Source organism: Anolis sagrei, chromosome 1, assembly GCF_037176765.1.
Source record: "Anolis sagrei isolate rAnoSag1 chromosome 1, rAnoSag1.mat, whole genome shotgun sequence".
Taxonomy (NCBI): domain Eukaryota; kingdom Metazoa; phylum Chordata; class Lepidosauria; order Squamata; family Dactyloidae; genus Anolis; species Anolis sagrei.
Window position 1 is genome coordinate 309,548,546 of NC_090021.1, and position 19,076 is coordinate 309,567,621.

At 38.8% G+C, this 19,076-nt stretch overlaps 1 protein-coding gene across 4 annotated transcripts in view; it reads right to left on the minus strand.

Annotated features, from left to right (window-relative positions):
• CEP128 (centrosomal protein 128) overlaps positions 1 to 19,076 on the minus strand; it is a 250,130-nt gene that overhangs the window by 128,009 nt on the left and 103,045 nt on the right. For all 4 annotated transcript variants that reach the window (XM_067462949.1, XM_067462950.1, XM_060757262.2 and 1 more), the window contains one exon: positions 11,841 to 12,033. In XM_067462949.1, coding sequence (XP_067319050.1) covers positions 11,841 to 12,033 — 193 coding nt within the window. The remainder of the gene's footprint in view (positions 1 to 11,840; positions 12,034 to 19,076) is intronic.

The following is a 19,076-nucleotide window of genomic DNA, read 5'->3' on the forward strand; positions in this document are numbered from 1 at the left end:
ACAGGGAATAAGATGCTAAGTCAGCTGGACATTTTTATGGAGGGATGGGGAAGGGTCCAGTGAAAGAGTCAAGATCAATTTAATAAAAGAACATGCATGTTGAGCCAAGCAGTATTTATGGCCTGTCTAGCATTAGCTACGATCGTTTTTCTCAAAACTGACTAAAGATAAATTCCAGTTTATCTGAAAATCCCCCAGCAGATATTTTTGAAAGCCAAAAATATCAGAGATGAGAAAAGAAAGGTCAATTTATATAAAAGCTTTTAAAAATAAGTTTTGTGTGCTGCTACTTCAGCCCCAGGATAAAATATAGATTTCCAATTCTTTTTATGTCAGACATCAAAGGTAAACACAGATATTTGTACAAAGCAATGGAAAACAACATGAAAAAATACTTGACTGGGGATTATTTTCCGTAATACACATGATTTAACTATTCTCAGTTCAAACAATAGAAAAGTATGCTTCCATGAACATCTCTAAAATATGCAAATATACTTAATTCATACCCTGTGGGTCAAAAGATAAATTCCAACAGTTTTTGTTCCTATTTAAAATCAAAATGAAGTTCAACAGCATATCCTTTGAATACAGAATTTCTGATCTGAAAGCAGTAATGATATCAAAGGTGCTAAAATGAGGGGAAGGACAGAAAGAAAGTGAAAACAATTTTCATGTATAACATGAGAATTTGAGCTTTTTTATTGTTGAATGTTAACTTTTCCTTAAATAAACAAAATAGAAAATATTTCTGTAAATTATTTTTTAAAATGAGGTAAGATGTTCCAGACAAAAGTGAATAATAATAATAATAATAATAATAATAATCTTTATTTATATACCGTACTATCTCCCCAAGGGAAATACGGCAGTTTCCAGCATATAAGGCAACATATTCAATTGCCAAAAAGGGAACCATACAGACAAATAACATTAAAATAAACTTCATAAAACCCAACTAAAACATACACAAGAAATTTAAAACTTGCAACTTGAATTTTGTTTAAAGTTTATACTTGCAAGTTCTCCATAGTAAGGGAAGGAACAATAAAGCTGCAATAATATTGGCACCTCAACTAGAAAGAAAAAAGTGAAAGAGTTAAGAAATGGATGCCTCAACTAAGTTTAGGTCAGTATCCAACTGCTTGTTATCTTCCAATTATGTAGAGCAACTTGGGTATGTCTAAGGGTACAGTTCAACTCAAATATCATAACACATAATACAGCATTAGAAAGGAACAGGAGAATTTGAGCAAGGCGTACATTAGAGTATGCACTGTAGTAGGGTTTCCGTTTAAAAAATCAAAACCTTAGTTCTAGAGATTTCCCCATCCGTTCGTAGAATAGTCCACAACAAAGAATTTGTATATATAAGATTCCTCAATTCAGTTCCTGTTTTGTATGCACAGCAGCATTACCACAACATAATAAGAAAAATTAGGGGGGGGGGGAGCTATCAAACCATTATTTCCCATTACGGGAAGGGTTTTCTTTCCCACAGAAGGCCACAAATCAGAAAGTGAGAATTATTTGTTCAGTAAGAGGCAACAACTGATCCAGATGCAGCACAGAAGTATCATGATTACTAGCCACTGGTATTCTTATTATTTGTAAATGTGTTTAATTCCCTTGCAAAGCTATCTAGTTTGGTGACAGCTGCCACATGAAGTGGAGTGAACTCTGAAATGAGCCACTAAAGGGAATCAGGAGGCTGTCTGAACAGGGCTCTAAAATACACCCCAAAGACATTGAACTGAACATGCAGTAGCTAGAGAGCAGGCTCCTGGGATGTCAGCCACAAAGAAAAATCCTGCTAAGGCGAGTCAAAACACAATACTTTCCAATGTAAAATAAATAAAAGGAAACAACAAGAAAAGAGAAAAAGAGAATAGGTGACTGCTCACAAAGCAACTGTTAATTAGCACAACCGAACCAAAAGAAATCTTGAATTCTTGTTTTTAGGCTTCTTCCTGGGGTTATTTGGGGTGCTGGTTCAGAAAATTGCACTGGATAGACCTAAGCTCTAGTTTCTTAGATATGGTTGTCATATTTTTATGGGTGAGTAGATGAAGAGTGGTGTATGGCATATGTTCTGTATCTCAAAAGCTAGAGCCAATAGGGGAAACTTTTTGGAATAAGCAGGTCAAATATACCCAGAAACAGGTCTAACATTTGAGATATCAAAATGTGTGTTAGTCAGTGTAATAAATTGGATATCCTTCCTGGTATCCATATCAGGTCAATAGTTGCCCAAATCCACCTCCCCCCTTGTATTGTTTTGTTTACCATCGGGACAACATTTTCTTACTTCTAGTTTGCAGAAATTTCACAAAGATTATGAACATGATTCCAAGATTGCTCCTGTAATTTTCTTCCTTATACCCCACCTGGTCCTGGAATCTTTAATTCATTTAAAGTAGCTAGCAGCATGTATTTGTTGACTTGGCTTATATCCCACTTTTTTCATTATGTAAGATTCAAGGGGCATCTATTTCCCAATCTTCGACTGTAGCCCCCTCACTGTATCATTTATTCCATATTTACCAGGTTAGACATTCTTTGTTTCAGGGGGAAAGGCAGAGGCAAATAGACATACACAAGGATGTACTGTTTATACTGTATAAGTTGACCTCATGTATCTATAGAGGGCAGGTTTTGGGGTCCAAATTTGGATTCTGATATGACCTGTAGCTATGCTAAGGGCCATTCCATGGAGAGGGGAAAGCCCCAGAGCATCCCCAAGGGACCAGTTGCCCCTAGCCACTGCCACTGCCATTTTCCCACCCCAGCATTCAAAAATTCAGCAGAGAGTAGAGAGGGTTGGTGCTTCTTTGAATGCCTGGTGTGGACTAAGCTCTAGCCTTTTGTTGGTCTTCTTAGAGAAGGGGATAGTTTCTTTTTTGGCAACTGTTAAGGTACAGTACTTACAACAAGTGGTTTCCAAACTTTGGTCCTTCAAATATTTTGGACTTCAATTGCCAAAATACCTGACTGTTGGCAAAGCTGGTAGAACTTCTGAGAGCCAAAATCCAAAAAATTTGGAGGTCCAAAATCTGGGAACCACTAACTTATGACGTCATCAGACTTGCCGCCAAAATTGCCATAGATCATGGCAAATCATGTGGTGCCCGGCAGGGGTGCAGCAAATCCAGTGGGGGGAACCTGGCACCTCACGCCCCACATCACTGGGCTTTCCCCCACCTCATCCCACGAGGGGAAGCAACCAATGCCCAGCTTTCCCCCATTGATCCAATGCAACATGGGTAGTCTCATGTATTGCCACCACAGTGGCATATGCTGGTTCTTCAGCAGTTTTGCGACAGAGCCCCTCCGGAAGTAGCTCTACATCATGCAGTGGGAGTTGGTGGGCTGCATTGCAAAATCGCTGAGAAACTGGTTTTGCCGCCAAAAACAGCCCCATCTGGTGAGGTCATTATATTGTTCTGTAGATAAGTCAAATCAGGTGTGTTTGTGTGTGTATGCTAAAATGTCTTGTATATGTACGAGTATATACAATAGCACAGATATTCAGATGCTTAAAATAAATGACATGTTAACCTGCATGTACATTTTCTGTTTTCCCTTCTTCAGCATGCCATTTTTATTATTTTAAGATGTGCTGCAACATATAGTATACCACAATGGTTTAGTATTATTCTGGAAGCAGCAGTAGCATTAAACTATTAGATAATTTATTTCTATTTGCAGTTTAACTTAACATCTTTCATCACAGCTCAGAATTTTGCCTTCAAGAAATTACTTACAAAGCTTAATGAATACACCCACAATCAGATATGTCTTGAATTTAACCCTAAACTGCTTAGTATTCTTCTCAAAACTGACGTAATTGTACTCCAAACAAAACCATTTCCTACTTTGATTGCAAATGTAAAGAACAGCTATTCTGACATTAATTTTACATCATGTTTAAGTATTTCAATACTCTTCAAAAAACTTAACACGTACAACACAAACACAAAAGAACATCCCAGGGCAGTTTAGATTTATATCTTTCCTAGGTGAACATTTTAGCAATAATCATTTTGCACAAAATACCTTATATGCATGACACTACATGAGGCTCTAGTAATAAACAAGGTGTGTGTAACTATTAGAATAATTATAAAAATGAAGGCCCACAAAATGACTGCTCTGTCAGTATTTTCTGTGAAGAGAATATATTGAAGTATGCTATATTTTCCCTTCCACTCCCTTTTGCTTCAACAATTATGCCCTCCTTTCTCTACTTCACTTTTAAAGATTGTGCTATTATATCTGTGTCCTGGCTAATGCTGGTTAGTTCTCATAACCATACCGTGAAGTCAGGGTTTGTAATGGATTTGAAAACCATGCTTATGAGTCCAGTTAGCATTAATGAAGACATATAATACCTCTACAGTTTAATTAAACCATTAAAGGGAGAGGAAATTGTGTCATTATAGAAGAGGCAGAATGGAGTGTGTGAATCTATGACACTCTCTTGATAATTGCAAAATGGACCTAGAATCTTCTCACGGCACAGGCCAGAAACTGTAGAGTTTATAGGGACAGAAGTTACTGTGGCATCATTTTGATACTCATACAACAGAGCAAAGAATCTGTGGCTGAGATATAAGGATTTTGTAAATGATTTCATTCTTTAATTCATGCAGATGAAGGTAAACAGCAAAATTCTGCCACAGAATTATATAAGTCTCCTTGTATGGAAAGCTGTCTACAGTAATCCAATTAACGAATTAATGCAAATCAAAGGCCACAAGCTTTTCATTGCTTTTATCAAGTGAATATTTACTGTTTTCATTTGCCTCATTGATGTTTTCTTTTTTAGAGCTGTTTTCAAAGATTGTTCAGTTTAAGAGATTTGCTTTTTTTAATCTCGTAATTTTGTATTTTTAATTTAATATGAAACTAATTGACAATTACACTTCAAGGATGATGAGTCCAGCTAGGGAAGATTTAAAGATTAAAAGAGTATGCTCACAAGATCCATGCATTATACAAACATTTCTCCCCCCCCCCCCCCCCCCGCAATGCAATTTAGGAAAGTCAGGAACAGAAACTACGCAAAACTAATTGTCTTCGTTTTACACCAGGTTCTGCTGTCAAAAACAATTGTGTAGTCCATAATTATGAAACTGAAATGAGACAGCTGTATAAAATAACAGAAGCAAAGGATTATAATTATGGACCACAGCACTCACTTTTATAATTGGGGGAAAAGAAAGGGGTTCCAATATACATTATTAATTCCCTGCACTCAAATTCTTGTAGTGTGATAGATTTTGTGAAAATATGACAATTAAAATCAGAACTGCCAAACAAATAGAGAAAATGTACATATTTATATGCGTGACATTTCATGTAAGTCTTGCCTTAAAAATAGGGGGAAATTACTTTTACATAATTTTTCAAAATTGACTCAGGAAATACCATTTTAGATGAAAAAAATGTCTATGATATTCTATCCCTGCCCAACCATCAGCTCAAAAATTGATTCTCAGAGTTAAGCCTCAAATCCTAAATTTTAATTGTGCCCCTTTATCTTCTTTTTACAGCAGTGAGTCCATCCCACATACCAAAAAAAATATTATTATTAAAAAACCCTTTCCCCCTCAAAATCAATGCTTTTGAAAACTTGTAGAAATCATGATTCTCCTCTGGTGATGACCAAGTATTTCGTATTTGGAATTACCAGCCAATGCCAGAAGGGACAGAGAGTTTCATCTATGCTGATGATTGTGCCATTACTGCTCAAGCAGGGAGCTTTGAGATGGTAGAACAGAAGCTTTCCGAAGCTCTAGGTGCTCTTACTGCCTACTACAGGGAAAACCAGCTGATCCCCAACCCATCTAAAACACAGACATGTGCCTTTCATCTCAAGAACAGAGAAGCATCCCGAGCTCTGAAGATCATCTGGGAAGGAATCCCACTGGAGCATTGCAGCGCACCCAAATACCTGGGAGTCACTCTGGATCGTGCTCTTACCTACAAGAAGCACTGCCTGAACATCAAGCAAAAAGTGGGTGCTAGAAACAATATCATACGAAAACTGACTGGCACAACCTGGGGATCACAACCAGATACAGTGAAGACATCAGCCCTTGCGCTGTGCTACTCTGCTGCTGAGTATGCATGCCCAGTGTGGAACACATCTCACCACAATAAAACAGTGGATGTGGCTCTTAATGAGAGATGCCGCATTATCACGGGGTGTCTGCACCCTACACCACTGGAGAAATTACACTGCTTAGCCGGTATTGCACCACCTGACATCTGCCGGGAAGTAGCAGCCAATAGTGAAAGGACCAAGGCAGAGACATCTCCAGCTCATCCTCTGTTTGGGTATCAGCCAGCACGTCAATGACTTAAATCTAGAGATAGTTTTCTAAGATCTACATAGATACTCGCTGGAACACCTCAGCAAGCGAGAGTCCAAAAGTGGCAGGCTCAAACCCAGAACCTCAACCAATGGCTGATACCAAATGAGAGACTCCCCCCTGGGCACACAGAGGACTGGGCAACTTGGAAGGCGCTGAACAGACTGCGTTCTGATACCACAAGATGCAGAGCCAACCTTCAGAAATGGGGCTACAAAGTGGAATCCACGATATGTGAATGTGGAGAGGAGCAAACCACTGACCACCTGCTGCAATGCAACCTGAGCCCTGCCACATGCACAATGGAGGACCTTCTTGCAGCAACACCAGAAGCGCTCCAAGTGGCCAGATATTGGTCAAAGGACATTTAATCAACTACCAAACTCACAAATGTTGTATTTTGTCTGTTTGTTTGCTTTGTTCTGTTAGAAATGTAATATAATTGACTGGTTTATCTGACACGACAAATAATAAATAAATTTGGAATTACGGAGTAGTAGTGAGGTTCCCTTCCCTACTCTGCCCTACATTAAAAATTTCAGAGAGGTGGTCCACAAAGAGGGTTTCCCTGACCTTTAAAGATACCCAGCTCTTATTTAAATGGTAATGGGTCAGGACAATCTAGTTCTAAACCATCTCTCTATCATGGCTGATGAGAACAAGAAGATCACATTGTCTTTGCCTACTGGTGATCCTGATATCTACTGTGGGTTACTAGAAGTCCCACTTTCAACTCCCTTTTGATGCTACCAACTCAATTCTCTGGAACTATGCAATTTGTACTATCATAGCATTCTTAAGGCTCTAGAAGCCAAACTCAGTATATTAAATTGTGCCCAGAACTGGAGTTTTTGCCACAAACAGGTTGTGTTTTTCCTGTAGCCAGAATGTCTGAACACTTACAGAGGTCAACATTATTATAACTATTGTGAAAATCGTAATGCAGGTTATAAAATATTGTTATTATAGGTTTCATCAGAGGACAAGGAGAAGATGAAAAATCATAGAACCTGACACGAACAATTTTCTGTATATTAAAAGAGACACTCTTTGCATACATGTGGGCGATCATACTCCTGGTATTAAGCTCTAGAGACACTTGCAGTGCATTTAAAAGGAACTGTGCAATGCAGCATGTTCCAATAATTAAAATGTGTATTTACTTGGGAAAGTATCCTCTTAAATTGTGTGAGTGCTTGATTTAGTTGTAGATCGATTTAATGTAACCTGCAATGCTCTTTCTACTCCCAAAGGAGCAAGCACCACTTAAAGCAAAGGAACTTACAATACATTTAAGATGAACACTTAAAAGCATCACATTTTGATATACATATACAAGGTCAACCAATTAATATATTTTATCTATGTGCAAAAGGCACAAAAAACCAAAAGAAAATCTAATTCAAATTATTTAACTCTATGAGCTAAGACAACCTTATCTTTAGGGATATCAACCCCCAGTCATATTAGTGATCCGAGCACCTTAGATCTTATTGCAGCAAAATATGAATATTCTCATTTAAACTAGACCTGTATATGATTTTAGTTGGTTATCTGTCAAATTACATAGTTAAATATCATTTGTAAGTGACCTTACCCCTGAACCCCTGAGAAGAGTAATAACTATTGATGGGAACTGGTTTGTTATTCATCATATGATTACGCTGAATGAAAAACACAGAAGACTGGTAGAGATAGAACCCTAGGGAAAATGCTATCAGGAAAAAGTTTCCATCGCTTGAGATGTGAAAACGTATTCCGCTGTCATGTTCTATAAGCAGATTTTCAGATTCTCGTACTGTTTCTAAAACGGTAACGTCTGTTTGATCAGAAAAGGGAGACAAGCAAACAGATTGTGTATGTACATTGCAGGAAGCAACACACTTTCATCTCTCTCAAAGCTATTGTCTGTCTCCAGCTTAAGAAAATCTGCAAGACTTGGTTCTCAGGAAGTCTTAAAAGATTTACGGAAAAGTGTACAAATGCTACAGATCGAATTACCTTTTTTCCTAGCAGCAAAATGTTTTATCAGTTTGTAGAAAAGAAACATTCAGCGCGGGGGGAGGGGGGGGACTGAGCCATCTAGTTACCATTGAGAAAATGAGCCTCTTGAAAGATAAATTTGACTGGGAAGAGGGGAAGAATAAAATTTAAACAGCTGAAAATGCTAACACATAGACTTCATTATTCTTGGCACCATCTCTTTCCCCATTTTATTTTGTTTTTCCAATATGTTCTTCCCCACTGTATTGACATGCATAGTTGTAAAATTAACTGCAGTTGTGCTTCAACAAGCTTAACGTTGACAGCAGGCATAACGTGTTTCTTTTTGCAAAATTCTTTTCATGTGCTTCCATGACCCGGAAAGCCATTTCCTGTCTAGTACTACACAGAGCAGATATTCATATTTTTCCATTCTTGTGTGAAAATAAAGCTGAGGAACCTGAGACGTCAAGCGAGCTGAACGCTTCATAAAATGATGATCATTTGCACTGTTTGCTTTTATGCTTATTCTTATTTTATTTTAAAGTCATGTGAGAGGTAGTACAAAATTACCCAAATAAATAATTTTAAAATAGATTATATTGCTGTTAGCTATTTAACATAAATGCATGTTACACAAACACAAATTTTATTTGATATATAAACATGTACATATATTGCACAGAAATGGGGAGATGGAAGAAAAAAATCTTCTTTTTATATAGGACGTCTATGTATTTAGATTTATCTATTGACCTAGCTAGCTAGTTTTAAGCAACCAGCATCTGGACACTTTAGTTCACAGCACCACAACCTTTCTGTGTTTGGTACTGTGGTGCTATCTCTTTCAAGTACATGAGATATAAAGAGGGATTCCTGGATCAACACACTTAAAACCTTAGCAGAGCATGGGCTTGACCTAGCAAATACACAATACATACATTATTGTCCCCTTAAGAATGCTGATGACAGAGCTTTCTAAGTTGGCACATTGGATACAGCTTATTTTCATTTCAAGCACCATATGAAGACAAAACCTATCAATATATTTATAAAATACTGTTGGTTAATCATATCAATAAATAAACAGGTGTCCTCGAGAGCCAGTGTGGAGTAGTGGATAGACAGTTGGACTCAAACTTGAGAGATCCAAGTTGCTGAGTGATTTTGGATCATTTGCACTCTTTCAGTCTGGCCTATCTTAGGGTTCTAGTAAAAAGTGTAGTCAAAAATAAAATACACTGTATTCAGCTCAGTGTAGTAAATAAAAATACTTCCAGTATTCTGAGTGTCTTTAGGAAAGCAGAACAAAATCATTTATAAGTATCAAGATGCTTTCAGGACCCCAAAAATTTGCAGAATTACAAAATTAATGTTAGGAAAACCAAACAAACTACCAAGTAACCCAATGAGGACTGAATTTTCTCAGTCACCCAGAAACAGTGGGAGAGGGAAGAAAAACTGAAAGAATTAGGGTGGAGCAGCTGTAAAAGATACTGAAGTAGCACAAAGCTTCTCTATTGCTGAGGGTTGGTATTGAAGGAGTTCTGTTGATGAAGAGTTGCTGTTGGAGAGAAAGTTGCAAATATACAGAAGACTTGGAGAACAAGCCAAGTGAGAGTCTTTTGTAAGTAAGAAGGTTTCAACTACCTGGGAGTGTCTGGAAGAACTCAAGAAGAGTCCCAGTCTTCTACTATACTGTAAATATTCCTTGTATAAAGTCTCATCTACTATAAAGACAAGTTGTGTGGGTATTCTCCTTAATCGGAGGGGGAGTGTTTCTGGAAAAAAGGGGGTTTGTTTCTGTTACTTCATACAAAACGCTATTAATTTCAACGTGACATAGTATGTGTATGGGAGAAAGAGATTCCCAGCAGCCCTGATTTATATTTTCTGATTGGATCCAGTCTACCAAATGTTCTTCACATCCCTCACCAAGTTGCTACATTATCAAAGAAGGGGAGATGCACAGTGCCTATTTGGGACAATAGCTGTACATTAATCATAACATGTGGTTTGGCCTACAGGCAATCTCAGCCCTTTAATGAGTGCACAGGAATAAAACTTTTGTTTGTACACCTGAAATAGGTAATGTAGAAATGTAGAGAACACATGTTTTCAATTAAAGTCTCTTTGCTATACATGTGACACATACAATAAGCAGAGCACTCTTCAGATACATCAAAAATGTTAAACCTCTTCAAAAAGTTAACCTGGGGGAAAGTACATGTTTGTTAAACATATGGTTACGGAATATAAAAGAAAGTGGCAAAGCAAGCAGAAATAACTGTGGAACAGGACTGAGAGAAGTAACAAGATCCCATGAGGATGTTTCTGTAATATTTGTATGCTAATAGAGAAAACTTAAAACATAGAAAACAATGTATTTCTAAAGCCTCCAGAAAAACAAGGTGTTGATAATACATTCTGCTTTATAATTAAGGCATTTAGGTAACAAGATCCTTATATTTGTTTGAGATCTAAAAATTGTCTGTACTAAATACCTTTTCCCCAAAGACAACAGAATAATGTGAAAATAAATTCTAAGGCTCACCTTTTCACCCAGTACATAACTGATCACAATTCATTTTAATTGACACCAAGTGTGTTTTCTGGAGAAATTTAACATGCTATAGGGAAGAGATACCATTTACAGATAACGCTTATAATTAGACATTGTTAGATGCCATATAATGATTTCAAACGTATCTTATAACATTTTCTAGTTTTTTGTGCATGTGTTCTGCATGATGACTGGGATAGCAGTGGCATATACAATTATTTTATCTTATTCAAGAAAGGAAACCAGTTATTAAAGTCAGAATAAATTATAGACTTTATGCTACGTGAGCTTCTTAAAATTATGTTTTCTCTTCTTGTTTGATTCTTTCCTCATTATTGTTCTCATCAATCGTTCAATTGGAAAACCCATTTATTCTACTTCTTGCAATTTTACAAATCCTCGACTGCTTAGATGGTTTAATGTAAGGAAATATGGCACCTAGCAAAAGAGTAATGCTACTTGCTCTACCACAAAAAAGGACTGCTGATGAAACTATAGCCTCAACCACTTCATAAAGTTTGTCATTTTTGTTTATGTTCTAACATTACAGCACTGTGCCTTTAGACACCCCTGTTCCATATCAACGGCTGCTGGTTGTAAAGCGTCAGAGGAAAGACAACAGGACACGAGGTGTGTAGCGCCATGCACTACTGAGAATGAGGGATGAACATCAGGTTGCTACCATAAGTTTAAGTTGCAGCTTCGTGTTTCTGATAATACAGGGTTAGTCAAAATGCATAGGCCAATAAGCCATTCAATTCAATGGTTTATTGGCCTATGCATTTTCACTAACCCTGTATACTGTTCTTCCCTAAGCCAAAGAACCAGAATACTGAATTCCTAGTAGTTAAATCAGGATTGCATTAAACAGAAAGATTATAAACCATTTTGCTCCTGAGGTGGCATAATAAACGCACCTTTCTTTTCTTGGTAAACTTCTTTGAGGAGTTGCTCCTGCTTTTCTATCTGACCAATGAGATTTCGGTGCACTGTCTCTTTGCTCAAGGTCACTTGCTTCAACTGGTCTCGGCTCTGCAGCAACTGACGCCGGAGTTTCTTTTCCTTGCTCTCTCGCTCCTTCACTTCTTCACATAACCATCGGAGTTTAGTCTAAAAGAAAAGAATAGACATTAGCATAATGCTTGCAGTGAAAACCATTATCATAATGTTTCTCAACAACAACTTAACAGGAAACAGGAACCGTTTGCTGAATAAAAAATGAGGCAGGTTGTATTTACTGGACTGGAATATTTATATCTTACTCTATATAACAAGATCACAAAGGGTGGTGTACAATAAAATTAGTTTAACTTATCTAAAAAATATAAAACAGTAAACAATAATTTGATTAGAATAAAACATTAAACAGTTCGACGAGTCAAAACAGAATACAGTAGTTAAAATAGTTTCAAGAAGTTGGAAATTAAAACACTTGTGCAGATTTCGATAAAATCTGTTAGGCCCCCAAGACTCCTGCATTTTTAAGGGGTAACAAAATGCCAACAGAACTAATGCCAATCAGACCTCTATCTATATCAATATTCTCTCTGCCATCCTCTTTCTCATACATACACACATACATAAACTTTACCAGTTGATCCACATATTCCCACGAAAAGAAAGACTAGCAGTATGAAACCAAGTGAAATTCACCAAAACAAGTGCTGCCAGATTCTACCAATTACTATTTCCTATCAGGCTCCAAAGCTATGAATAAATTTTTACGTATTACACTAAATATGTGTGAGAATTAGTAAACTTGGTAATCTGTTCTTATTTTTCTTGCTTTCATTTCTATCGGGTTCTATTTCTTCTCTTTCTCATTATTTTCAGTTGTCCTCTGTGTGCAGAAGACCACTGCGTACAGATAAATTCTGCATTTGACAATCCTCCTGCCCTATGTCCATTCCTATAAAAGGGAGTGCAATCACCAGTTTAAGATATTTGTATCTTGCTTTTCAAAAGCTCAAGTCCTATTAGGCAAATTATTAACATTTCATTAACATTCAAACTTAATAAAAATCTACAAAATGATTAAAAGAATAAACAAGCCCATAAACAGAGAAGAAGACAGGCAAAAATAACAGCAACATATTTTTGGAATCATTAAGTTTCATGTCTTTTATGAAAACTGGAGAAAGAACAGTAGCTTGAATCCCATCATAGAGAACCGGCAATCTATAACTGGATATTGGCTTCAAAATATGACAGAAAATAAGGCCACTATCAAAAGAAAATGTTTCCTACAAAAGATACATACATCTCCCAATTTCCAAAAGCTGTTTCAAAATATCTCAAGTGGAATCCAGAAATGCCATTCTGTATATAGAAGACAATATTCCATTTACAGAAGTGATGTTTCTAGATCTCATATTCATACTAGAACCCCACATTCCGTTTTTAAGACATTCCGAAAATTCTGCAAACCGAAAGTGGACTTCTTGCTCACTGTTTCATTCTGGCGATGTCTTTAATGGGTTTAGTTCAACATAGATCCTCTATGTGCTGTCATATTTGCTTGTCAATGAAGAAATAACTGGGGTAGTTATTACACCCACACCAAAATTCAGTTAAAAACTTAGGGCCCTTCCAGACAGGCCCTATATCCCAGGATCTGATCCCAGGTTTTCTGTTTATCCCAGATTATCTGGCAATGCGGACTCATATAATCCACTTTAAAGCAGAAAACCTGGGATCAGATCCTGGGATATAGGGCCTGTCTGGAATGGCCATAAGTTGATAAGAAGTTTGGGACTCAAATGTAGGTGAAACATTAAGAAGGAAAGACATCATTTCATTATGTGTCATAAGAAAGTTATACTGAAGACACACTTTGATGCCATAACACAGTATTTTAGAATTTATATAGCAGAGCTAGAAATGATGCACCCAACAGCTACTTGGGAGCTTTGGTGGTCCCTTGCAGTCTTTGCCTCTCTTCCTTGCCCCATTTGGTCAAATTTTTAGTCAACAATTCAATCTAGGGTGTATAGCTTTCTTAATCCTGACTCAGAAACAGCAGAAAAGAGCTTCCAAAATCACCTAAATATCACTTCCAAATGGGCAACAACAAATGGGCCATTCCAGACAGGCAGTCTCTGAGGATGTGACATGAGCATCTGCTTGTCCGGTTTTAATGGATTCATTTCAATTGGTTCAGCTCGAGGATGTGGACAAGATCCTTGGAGAGGCGAGGCCTACCACATGCATCCTAGACTCCTGCCCATCCTGGCTGATCAAAGAAGCCAGAGGGGGTTTGGCAGAGTGGGTTAAGGTGGTGGTTAATGCCTCCTTACAAGAGGGCAAGATTCCAGCCAGCCTAAAACAGGCTGTTATAAAACCACTGTTGAAAAAAACATCACTGGACCCCACTCAATTACTCAACTATTGGCCAGTTTCCAATCTTCCCTACTTGGGCAAAGTCATGGAACGTGTGGTGGCTTCGCAACTCCAGGGGTTCTTGGTAGACACCAATTATCTAGATCCGGCACAGTCTGGCTTTAAGCTGGGACACGGTACTGAGACAGCCTTGGTCGCCTTAGTAGATGATCTATGCCGGGAACTAGACAGGGGGAATGTGTCCCTGTTGGTTCTGCTGGAACTCTCAGAGGCCTTCGATAATGTTGACCACAATATCCTTCTGGGACACTTCGCAGAAATGGGACTTGGGGGTACTGCTCTGCAGTGGCTCCAGTCCTTCCTGGAGGGTCGGTCTCAGAAGGTGTTACTGGGTGACACCTGTTCGACTCCACAACCGTTGTCTTGTGGAGCCCCTCAGGGTTCAGTACTGTCCCCGATGTTATTTAACATCTACAGTAAGCTGCTGGGGGAGATCATCCGGAGTTTCGGAGTAAGGTGTTATCTGTATGCAGATTACGTCCAAATCTGTCACTCCTTCCCACCTGTTACTAAGGAGGCTGTTCAGACTTTGAACCGGTGCTTGGCTGCTGTGTCAGACTGGATGAGGGCTAACAAATTGAAATTGAATCCGGACAAGACAGAGGTCCTCCTAGTCAGTCGAAAGGCCGAACAGCGCATAGGGTTACAGCCTGTGTTGGATAGGGTTACAATCCCCCTGAAGACGGAGGTTCGCAGCTTGGGAGTGATCCTGCATTCATCACTGAGCCTGAAACTCCAGGTTTCAGCGGTGGCCAGTGGAGCTTTTGCACAGTTAAAGCTTGTGCACCAGCTGCGCCCGTACCTTTGGAAGTCTGATCTGGCCACGGTGGTCCACGTTCTGGTCACATCCCGAATAGATTACTGCAACGCACTCTACGTGGGGCTGCCTTTGAAGATGGTTCGGAAACTGCAGTTAGTCCAACGGGCAGCAGCTAGATCACTAACAGGAGCTACATACAGGGAGCATAGCACCCCCCTGCTACGTCAGCTCCACTGGCTGCCTGCCCACTTCCGAGCTCAATTCAAAGTGCTGGTTTTGACCTATAAAGCTCCATACGGTTCTGGCCCAGCTTACTTGTCTGAACTCCCCTGCCTCTATGTTCCACCTCGTAACTTAAGATATCCGGGGAGGCCCTGCTCTCGCTCCCACCAAAATCACAAATGTGGCTGGTAGGGACGAGAGACATTTCTGTATTTTAATGGTTTGATGGCTTGTTTAATGGTTATTGTATTAATTGTTCATGTAATGGCATCGAATTGCTGCCTATGTAAGCCGTCCTGAGTCCCCCTTTTAGGGTAGAGAAGAGACGGGATATAAATACCAGAAATAAACAAATAAACAAACAATGGCAGCAATATGTCCTCCTAGGATTCACAAAGGCTTGAAAATAACCTTCTAGTTCTCAGAGTGCCCACCCTTACTACACCCTTACTTGTATATACCCTCACTGAAACCTTTTCGTAAGAAATTAACTGCATGAGGAAAATCTCTGCAGCTTCCTGACATCTGATGCCAAGAAATAGATGTAGAATTCAAAAAGATACTTGTACAATTCCATAAAGGGTTCCTCTTCATGCTCTGCTAATACTAGGTGGGCTTTTTAGGATTTCTGTCCTGTTCTTTATGAAAGGAGTTACATGGTGCCACGGGCAAACTTTTACAATCCTCCAAAAGGTTATAGTGTTCATAATAAAGGCAAAAAGACATTGAGTTTAAAATGGTTCTAGTTCAGCCATTATGAATTAGAACACTGCATTTAGCCATGATGACTATCAAGATAACAAGGGGAGGAGGAAGCATGCTTCAATGGAGATGATCAGTAGCTATGAAGATTTGTTTACATTGCACTGAAATGACAGTAACATATGGTCCCATTACCAGGAGTTTTAAGTGTGTTTTAAAGAAGAAAAGGGGAAAGTCCATAAATATTTCACTGTGCTTAAATGATTTCAGCTGTTGAAATCATATTTTCAAATTGTTACCTTATGAAAGAATGCTTCTGTCTTATATTTCCTTGCTCAGTAATAAGTCCCATATATTTGAAGTTAGCAGCAACATTCAAGCATTAAACTAGTGTTTGAAATAAGGAGCAAAGAAGCACATACTGTACTTCACCCCCTGCCCCAATTGACCTCCATACCAGCTTCATTTCAAAGCTTCAAGCGAATGTACTCAGAGGCCTCTCTGCAATCAAGAGCTATGAAGAAAAGCAGATACCTGTGTTCACTTGAATAGCCCCGTAGAACTACTGCCTATTACTCCAGTAAGCACTGGAGCGGTTGGGTGCTGTATATTATTGTTCTTTGAACATAGAGCCCCCACAGTCATACAAATGGGTACATTTCAAAGCATGGCTAAGCACAAGGAAATCAGGTTCCGACTTTGCAAGCGCAAACATGCTGAGCTCGACCCCTATTTGAAAACCTACAGGGAAATGCCTACCCCCAGCTACCTGTGGAAGCTGGGGGTAGGCACCTAAGAGAGAGAGGTGAGGTTTAGGGAAACTATTTAAGCAAGGCAGCTCCCATTCCATATCTCTCCAATCTTGGTGTTGACTTACTCACCTCTGTGGCACTGTGTGTCTGACTGTCGTCTAGGGGCCGGGTATGAATTTTTCCACACTATGGGTTGGGGACTGGGAAATTAGCTTTGGGTGTGGTCTGTGATTAGTTTTTTGTTATTGACAGGTTTTGTCAATATGGAAATTGGTGAACACCCATGGTGTCCCTTTAGGGTAGAAGTGAGTCATCTGGAACCACCTCTTTAGGTCTTTGTTACTGGAGAGGTAAAGGTACTCTTCTTGGAGGTGACCATGAACCTTACTCCCCCCCCCCCCCCGACCTTGAGGCTTGGGACTTGGGAAGGGGGAGACCTCAGGGCAGCCTGGGAAATAAACCAAGTTTGGAGTCTGGTGTCTTTGCCTGAGATAGGTGGTAGAGTGGTTTAAGAGGATACCTGCTGTTGCCACCTTTTCTACAGTACGCTTTTTGGTTAAAGATATTTCTGGTTCAAAGTTACAATAACTAGCTCAGTAAAGTTGGCCCAGTTTACCAAATGTTCTGGGGTGGTCTCATTATTTCACTGATGGGTCATCAAATTCTCTCCATTTACCTGAGGCAACTCTCAGGTTTTGTGTATGTATGTATTTATTATCTGTGTACTTACAGTGGAATTATTCCTGGTTTGTAGTGACTATGTTAATGCCACACACATCCTTATTGAAACCAAGTGAGAGTGGCATCACTTTTTTCCAATCTGTAAGCTCATTTCAGTGAAAGGGCAGACCTGTGACAATCACATTTGATATACGAATAGACATTGGTGTGCTAATCCTGATATGCAATTATCCTCACAAACTCACCTTCAAAAATCATGACTGTATCCACACAATCACATGTTATTCCTAAATGCAACATCTAGTCCTCACATGCTTCAAGTGATAAGATCACCGTGGAAGATCACAAAGGATTATTTTAGTTGTGGTAAAAATGTTTCTAGGGTTTCAAGACCATAAAACAAACAGAGACCCTGATCAAGACAAAAGGCAAATCATTTCTATATTTCTATATGGAAACCACAAAACATACCCTAATATATAACAGCTACCTCACCAACTCTCTCACAAAGAGACCAGATGCACACTGAATTGTGTACACTGAGTTCCTGCATTTGCTACAGGTGGTCAGTCTGAAGCAAAGCTGTGGGAGGAAAGCCCCTGGTCCCATATAAGTCGTCAATTTATTATCCCTAAGTGCACGGTCTGGTCCTTGGTCCACTCCAGCCATATAAGATCACCAAGCTGGAGACCACAAAAATATTTTTTAACAGCAGCAAAAAAATGCCTGGAGTTTCAGAATCATAAGACAAAGAGACACTCTGATCAAAATAAAAATGTATACTTCTGTACAGAAATCACAAAATGTACAGTAATACATCACAGTTATATCACAAATTAGTAGATCACATTTCTTGGCACCTGTGTATTTGGCAAGCCACACAGGTACATCCCATAATGCATCTTTATTTCTATTTCTTTTGCATGGTAACCTTTTATAAGGAAGTGTTCATTTTATTAGGGTAATGAGCATAAACTTAGTAAAGTTAGGATAATTTACTGAGGCCTCGCTTTTGCTGGCTTGATTCTGGTTAAACCTAGCATTATCAGTTCTCTGTGTTCTACCCCCGTCAGACTAGACACAACACAGGGATATATGGATAATGTTTTTTTCTATGTAAGGCAGAGGAGAGAAGACATGATGTGTTGGGGATGGCGGGAAACCCGACCCTTTTGCTTAAGTTAAGATCTTAATCAGAAACACAAATCCCAGTTTCTTCCTATTTGCATTATCACACGTCTTCAAAAATAAATAAAAAGAATTGCATACCGACAAAATAAAAACGAGTGGCATTTCATGGCAGGAAGGAGCAAAGATCTTCCATTTACCCCACCCTTCACGTCTGAAGTTGACTCAGACTGTGGGGACACATAAAATAACCCAGCTTTCTCAGAAAAGTGTGGGGTAGAAGGTTGATCCTTAAAATTCAGATTTAAGCCCTGAGGGGTAAAAAAGTTGTGTGTTATGTCAACACTGTATACAAGCGGATTTTTTTTTGTTTGAGGACATAACCCCTCAAGCTCTCATCTCTAGTATTACACTGAGTTAATAACACTCACCCATACATATGCAGCATTTAATGGTCATCAAGCATATTCAGCTGTTTCAGGCAGGGAGAGGAACCATGAAACCCTTCA